The following is a 7,475-nucleotide window of genomic DNA, read 5'->3' on the forward strand; positions in this document are numbered from 1 at the left end:
CAACAGTGAGGATGATTTTAGTAAGCAATACACTTCAATATACAGTCTTTGTTAAGCAGATAGTTTAGGAGTGCCCTTGTTACTTCTGGAATAGCCAGTGCTCGCTAAGCTTGAAGAAATCATCTAAAACAATGCTTTTGTTAGTAGTTTGTTGGCTTTAAGTCCATACAGTGACTATAGCAAAATGTAGAAAATGCTTTTGTTCATTAAAACCCAAAATTTAGCCTGTCACTGAGTGTGTATAAGGCTGGGAATTGTCAGCATAGCTAAAGAAGAAAAAAAGCACAGATTTGGCAAAGCAGGCTTTTTAGTGGAAATAGCTGACCAAGGACTGGTAGCCTTCAAGAAATGACCTCAAGTAGCCCCAAGCCATCATAGTTTATTCATGACTATGCTTCTTTACTAAAGAATGTTGGAACCATATTCAATGGAATGATGGCAACCTCTCCTTGATTTCCTTATTAAAGTATTAGTCACATAATAAATGGAAGCAGTATGACCAATACTATAAACAGAGCCATTTCTTTTCTAGAGCATGCACCAAACATTGCTACTCACACAAACTGTGGCAGCAGTTAGAAGTCTTAGCAGGCAAGTTTTATAATCACCTAGAACTTTTCTCTTGTCATACAAAAAGGGATATCGGATCATTTTGCCTGTTCCTGTCTAATAGTACATTTAGAAGTCGCCACTTTGTGGAAAAGAGAACAATACTTATTAGGTGTCAGGTCCTGACCAGATTGAAAATCTTTCCTCCTAGATGTTGGAAACTTGTATTCACTTGCACTCCGATGGCAGTGTCACTACATATGTCTGATCAAAGGAATCAGAACAAGACTGGGCGAAGATTAGTCACATACACACATAAAGGAAGGACTGGTAGATCTCTTTTTACGATATGAGAACTTTCCAATTAAATTAAATAATGTACTCTATTCTGAAGTCATGAATGATATAAACTATTTCCCCAGAGCAACAAGAATTATTTCCCCTGTATATTGGTACCCCTGGTATTGGTATGAAAACAATGGATTGTTGCCTTTTGGTATGTTAAATCTGCCATTCAAGGTGCTTTGCTATCTGTTTATTAAGTGCAAAAAAGTCTTGTTAATCCTGCCAGGAATTCTGAAAGCCTAGAACTTGTGTTTTCTGCCTTTGCTGTACTGAAATCTCAAGCAGTGTTATCAGCAATGCCCAGTTCACCTCTGTGCACTACAGAACCCATATTATACAGATAAGGAGAGGGGAGGTGTTCTGTAATTTAAATCAAGAGATCAGCCTAGGAAGACACATTGGCTCTCCCATAAATGCAGCACAAGGTAACAATGCAAAATTGGCAGGATTACCAGTTGAAAGGAAAAAATGAGACCTTAAAAAACTGTCACGGTGAGCAGCAATGTATTGCACTTTGAGCTAGCCCTACATAGACCTTTACCAATGGTTCATGTCCTTGGTCACCACGCTGGGGTACATCCCACACATATACTTCAGTGAGAGCCACTTCTCTGGAAAACATTACTGAAATATAGGATTTAGCCAGTTTATAGACTAGACTGAATGCCTTGTAAATTCTACCTGAATGTATAGATCCTTAACTAGGAAATACAAGTGACTTGTGTGACTCACCAGAGCAAAGGCCAATTGTATACAGTCAGCCAGCATAACATGCTGTGTAGCTTTATAATTTGTCTCCTTGTAGAAAGCAGTCTGCCCTAAGCATGAAGATTTCCACTCCACCACAAACATGCTCATGTCATTACAATAAAAGAAGAGCAGACAGCTGAATATAAAGGCACAATCCACGTCACCGCAAATAAAAAGAAGAAGCTTCCTGGCAATACTTCAACAGTCATACATATCAAATGCTATGAGCATCTTTATTCCTATGATGTGCAAACAATGATACTTTCCACAACAGCTTCCTTCTAAGAAATTTTAAGCAATACAAGTGTTCTGGCATATACTAGAAGATAAAGAAAGAGGCAGAGATATTTTGGTCATTTTTTAACCTACCGTACAGCATGATCACATATATGCAGTAGCCAGTGACAATCAGAGTTTGTATACTAAACAAATGATTTGGGTAACCACATCATGTTATCCAAATCTTTTGATTCTGAACATTTTAATTGGATGGTAATCATCTTGGTTTCAATACTCAAAACTCAAAAAAAGAAGTTAAAAATACCCATGTGCTTTGATTAACTTTACATAGAAATAATAGGACAAAATAAAAGACACAGTTGGTATATTTTTATACGTTTTTTTGTGTGCTTGTGCCGATCTCCTCACGTGCCCCCAAAAAACAGGTTTCATGGTTTTCTCCTAAAGTGGTCCTTGTATGTGTTACTACTGTAGGGATATTACGTTGTAAGTTCATTTCGGGACAGGGAATGATGTTAATGGTTTAATGTCTTCTGTAACATAAAATTAACTTAATTGAGTAAAGTGTCCCTTCCATTTGAATGAAAAAAATGAATCATTTGATAATTACCATAACTCGCACAATTCTTCAAGGAAACTCCACATTTTTGTAAATAACTCCTAAAACATTCAACTGCAACATATGCCCAACATAATGTAAATAAGATTTACCTTTTAATTTCAACATGCAACCAGATTTTTGAAAATTGGCAAAAAACTGAAACAATAGCAATACATGGGAGTGTCCTTTACACTTTGTTTAAACCATCACAGAAACCCACATTCTACTTGTTTGATTTCCCCAGGAGTCTGCATAGAAGTAGCATTCCAGGCAAAGACGTGAAAAAGTATAATAGATTGCAATAATTGACCCAGCACAAAGGATAATGAAACTTTTAGCCTTGTAGCAGAAGTATAAAGGTGGATAGCTGACACTGTAGTCTGTGTTCAGTTGTATTCCATGTACTGACCACAGGAAGCACTAAACACTCGGACCAATACAGGGATGTCAATTCTGTTCTGTGTAGCACCTGGATCCATTCTATACACGGGAATGGATTATTGGAGAATACAAGCACTTTTGCCGCAATCAAATGATAACAATCTGCCCAAACAAGAATTTATTTTAGCAACGTAAACTAATAGAGCACGAGACTGATGGCCAGTATTGTGTTTTACTATGCATGCATTATCTGTGTACTTACACAAAACAATAATAAATAAAATAGTCAAGCTCTCAGGTAATAGCAAATGCACAGATAGGACAACAGTCATCCACGCAAGGTCATTGAGAGATCTACCATGGTGAATTGCAAAATAGATGGGGAAAACACTGTACACATGCTAGAGTTTCATCCAAGATGATCACAATTGTTCATCCTGCAAAGCAATGTGTACAAAGCTTAAGGGCAAAATCTAAGGGCTCTTCTCACACCATGCTAGTGGTAAATTGTAACACATTCCAAGACACATGAAAAGTGCATTTTGGATGCCTTTATTTTCCTAAAGGATCATGGTAAATGTGATCTGAACAAAGCACTAGTTAAAACACATATAGCATTTTAATGTGTTATTTGCTATAAAAATGTGTGGTTTTACCAAAATGCAGCAAGCAAATGTAATAAATAAATTATATATATATATGTGGTATTAGACTATAATAGTAAATTTATTTCATGTGCTTTTAGTAACATCTGATCTACATTTTGGCAAAGGTATGACAAGAGCCCATTTTTTTCCCCAAACAGTAAAAGTGAAACAATAAATGTATAAACATAAGTTAAAAGAAACTTCAGCTTTTTACAACTACACAAAATACAAAGAAAATCTATTTAGTGACAGGAACACTTGGAACATGGATTCAGATCCTAAAGAGCATCAGCAAACTACTAATCTGACATATTTCTGCCTACAGTCTGTGATCTCTTTGCTTTCTGTCAGCTTGTCAGCTTCCTGTTTAAAAGAAGAGGAAAAATTAAAGCATGTGTCTGATAGACTTGCACCCAGGACTCCTCCCCTTGTATTCTACATCCAGACAAGGGGATAACTGGACACAAAGGCTTGGAAGCCTCACTGCTGGTGGAATAATTCCAGTAGCTAGCACACAGTACAGCATATTACAACAGTGGCTGTGATCTGCTCCACAAAAAAAGAAATTAACCCTTACCACCACAACAGTCCTATGACAGCCTGGTCTGACACATTTCTGATCCAAGTACAACCAGCATGTAAAATCCACATCTACAAAGACACATGCTACCCCTATACCAGGCACATCACAAATGTCTAACATAAATAAATATGGATTTAATACAAACAAGGCAGCATTGCATGATTAACAATCCCAAAGCTTTGAATTGTAGGTATTCTCCCAATGAAAGAGTTAACAATACTGAGTTGTAGATAATGTTGTTGTTTGTTATTTCACAAGTGACAATGTATAAATATGTAATATACCCAGCTTTAAACAAACACTGTCTTCTGAATCAACAAAACATTTTCATTAATATATGATGGTCATCACACAATACAACACAAAACATTTTTAGAAGCTAAAATAGAAATGTCCCACTTGGATGGGAAATTAGAATTCACAATCATTCACACCATTTTATAAAAGAGAGGTTTCTTTATAATATATAAGATGTTGGATCTAGGAATATTATGCAGCTGTTTATATGTTCAGGTGATCTCTTGATATAGTATGTGATATATCATGTAATGTGTACCTATTCTGTTCACTGCATTGACTAAAGCCAGGGTGTTTATAGGAATTAAAGTCTAACCCCCCTGCTAGGGAGCATGGAGGAGACATGATCTTCTCTTTAGAGCATTATATGAGGGAAGAACAGGGCTGATTCTGCCTTAATGCAGCAGAAGCCAAATAAAAGGAGGGGGGTTGCTTCCTGTAAGATATCTAACCAGTCTAACAGCATCAGAGTCAGAGGGAAGGAGGAGGGATGAGGGAAAATAGCCACTACTGTGCAAACAAACCCTCCCCCACAACACACACACTTTGCCACTCAGAAGTGAGCAGCAAACAGCCAGGCTCAGCTCTGACACTGTCCTGATTACTGGAGCAAAAGATGAACACTTGTACCCCACCTCCTCCCTGCATATCCACAAAAACCCAGCTGTCTACATCTAGCATGCTGCCTGGAGATGAGGGAGCAAGAGCTGCCTGCAGGACATGTCATATAAAAAAACAGCCATTATATAGAGATCAGGACCTAATACCCAACTAAGACATAATACACAGTGTGCAAGGTGAAGAAGGAAACTGCTGCTGTGATTACAGCCTTGAATTAAAGCTGAGCTCCACAACTTGTATTCTAGTTCTGTGACCTGTTTAAATAATAAGCAGGGCATGATCTGAGTAAATAATGGCAGGCAGGGCATACCCCCATTGTTATAAAACCACTAAAGCTGTTTCCTGAGATGATGATTGGAGAGGCAGTGGCATGAGCAGTGCAGGAGCTAAGTTGTGAGTGAAGTGTTGGAAAGTTTGGAGGCATTGCCCATTGGCTGCTAGCTCCACCCCTCACCCTGCTCTGAAAAGAGAAAACACACGGGATAACCCCCTCCCTCATGCCAAGCAATGAAACTCCAGCTGTAGTGCCCACTGGCTCCCCCTCTTACCATGATCAGAGTGTGGTTCCTGTGCTCAGCTGTGCCCGCTAGCTCTCCATCCTGCTGCTGGTGAGGATGATGAGGAGGATGGGGGTGCTTGCTGAGCCCAGTTCCAGTAGAACCTGCAGCAGATCCTGCAGAAGCTGCCCCTTGGCTTGTAGCTGACTTCTTGGCCCTTTGCTCCAGTGTCCTCTGATACAGATTCACCGTGTCCCTCCTGTCCATTTCCAGTGTGTCAGCCTGGGCTTGCTGGTACCTGTTCTCACAGCTGACATGGTGCCTCCTGCAGCCCTCTATCCTCTGCCGGAGCCTCTCCACCACCGTGCTGTGCTTTGGAATGCTCACGTTGCTGCTATTGTTCGGCGCATTGGGGGCAGCAGTGCTGGGAGGGGTATTATTACCACCAGCAACCCCAATGCCGGTGCCAGCCCCGCCGCTGCCCAGGGCATTGCTGATGCACACACTGCTGCCGTTGGTGGAGGCAGCGGGGGCTGAGAAATCCCCCATGCTAGTCCCCGTGCACACTATTTTGGAAAAGAAGTTTGCAATCCCCCCCCCCCCAAGAAAAAAGAAATGTGTCTGACAGCCCCCACTACTTTTTCTTGTTTTTGCTACACTGGATCAGGAGCCAGGTTGGGGTGCTGAGGCAGCAGCATGGATGGCACCCAGAGTTGTCATCTCCCGTGCACAGCCCCCGGGGAGGACAGGCGAGCCCCGACCGCAGCAAGACTTCAGCAGACAATCAGCAGATGAGCCGGTCTTCTGTGCTGTCCACAAAACGCAGCTGTTCTTACAGATCCCCACAATCCAGCAGGACGTCCAAGGTGGCCACACATGACTGTCACTTACTACTTGTGATCACACAGACATGCCTAGGTATACACAACACACATGCACCCACTCCTCCTCATTATCACACACTGCTCTCCTATTGGATTCCCCTTCCAGAAAAGAAAGAAAAAAAAAGTTTACTTGTGTGTGCAGCAAAGCGTCCAAAGTACTTTTTGGTGGATCTCTTGCATATTAAAAGAAAAGGGGGGGGGGGTAAAAATAAACAAGGACAGGAGAAGCAATGTATCTGTTTCTACATAAGTCATAAATCCTGATGGAGGGAGGAGGGTGATAACACAACACACAGCTTAATAGCAACAAAAAAAGTAGAGCAGTGAAGGCTGTGAGCTAGAGAGGAGCACGGCTCGCTAATGCTGTTGCTTCTGCTGTTTATGCTCCTCCTGCCACCATCACAATGATCAAGAGCTCTCCTCCCCCTCCTCCTCCTCTCCCTGCTGCCTCCTCCTTCATGCCAGCGGAGTGATATCAGGACAAGAGCTCAGTAAACAGCAGCGACAGGCCGTGAGGCGGCCCCGGGGACCAGGTGCAAAACCAGGAGTGGAACCTGACGGGGAGGGACACAGGGCAGGGGGGGCACAGGACATGGAGGAGACGGGCCAGGGGGGGACACAGGACAGAGAGCGACACAGGGCAGAGGGGACACAGGACAGAGAGGGGCAGGGGGGACACTTCTCACCTTCCCTGTGTGCTGAGGAGCCCGGCTATATACCCTCTACACTGGGCTGTATATATGTACGTGTGCCCCAGTTTGGAGGGCATGGGGGGATAAATGTATACAAGATAGGTGACCCCAGGGTATAGGGGTATTTGTGTGCCCCAGTATGGAGGGGCAGGGACATGGGCGGGGGTATTACTGTACAGCAGACAGGTGACCCCACGCACACCAGATATGGGGGAATTTGTGTGTCATATTATGGAGGGGCAGGTACATTGGGGATATTACTATAAAGAAAATAGGTGACCCCCCAGACACACCTGTTATGGGGGCATTTGTATATCACAACGCTTAGTATGGAGGGGGACTAAAGTGAGTTCTTTACCTGTCCAGCAGACAGGTGACCCCCAGTACA

General features: G+C 42.2%; 1 protein-coding gene across 1 annotated transcript in view; it reads right to left on the minus strand.

The window, feature by feature from the left end:
• The window catches only part of MAML3 (mastermind like transcriptional coactivator 3), a 195,222-nt gene extending 188,467 nt beyond the window's left edge, over nucleotides 1-6,755 (minus strand). Inside the window, exon 1 of the mRNA XM_072405848.1 lies at nucleotides 5,563-6,755. Coding sequence (XP_072261949.1) covers nucleotides 5,563-6,060 — 498 coding nt within the window. The 5' untranslated portion in view covers nucleotides 6,061-6,755. The remainder of the gene's footprint in view (nucleotides 1-5,562) is intronic.
• Nucleotides 6,756-7,475: the final 720 nt, after the last annotated feature.

The sequence above is a fragment of the Pyxicephalus adspersus genome, chromosome 3, assembly GCF_032062135.1.
Source record: "Pyxicephalus adspersus chromosome 3, UCB_Pads_2.0, whole genome shotgun sequence".
In the NCBI taxonomy this organism is placed as follows: domain Eukaryota; kingdom Metazoa; phylum Chordata; class Amphibia; order Anura; family Pyxicephalidae; genus Pyxicephalus; species Pyxicephalus adspersus.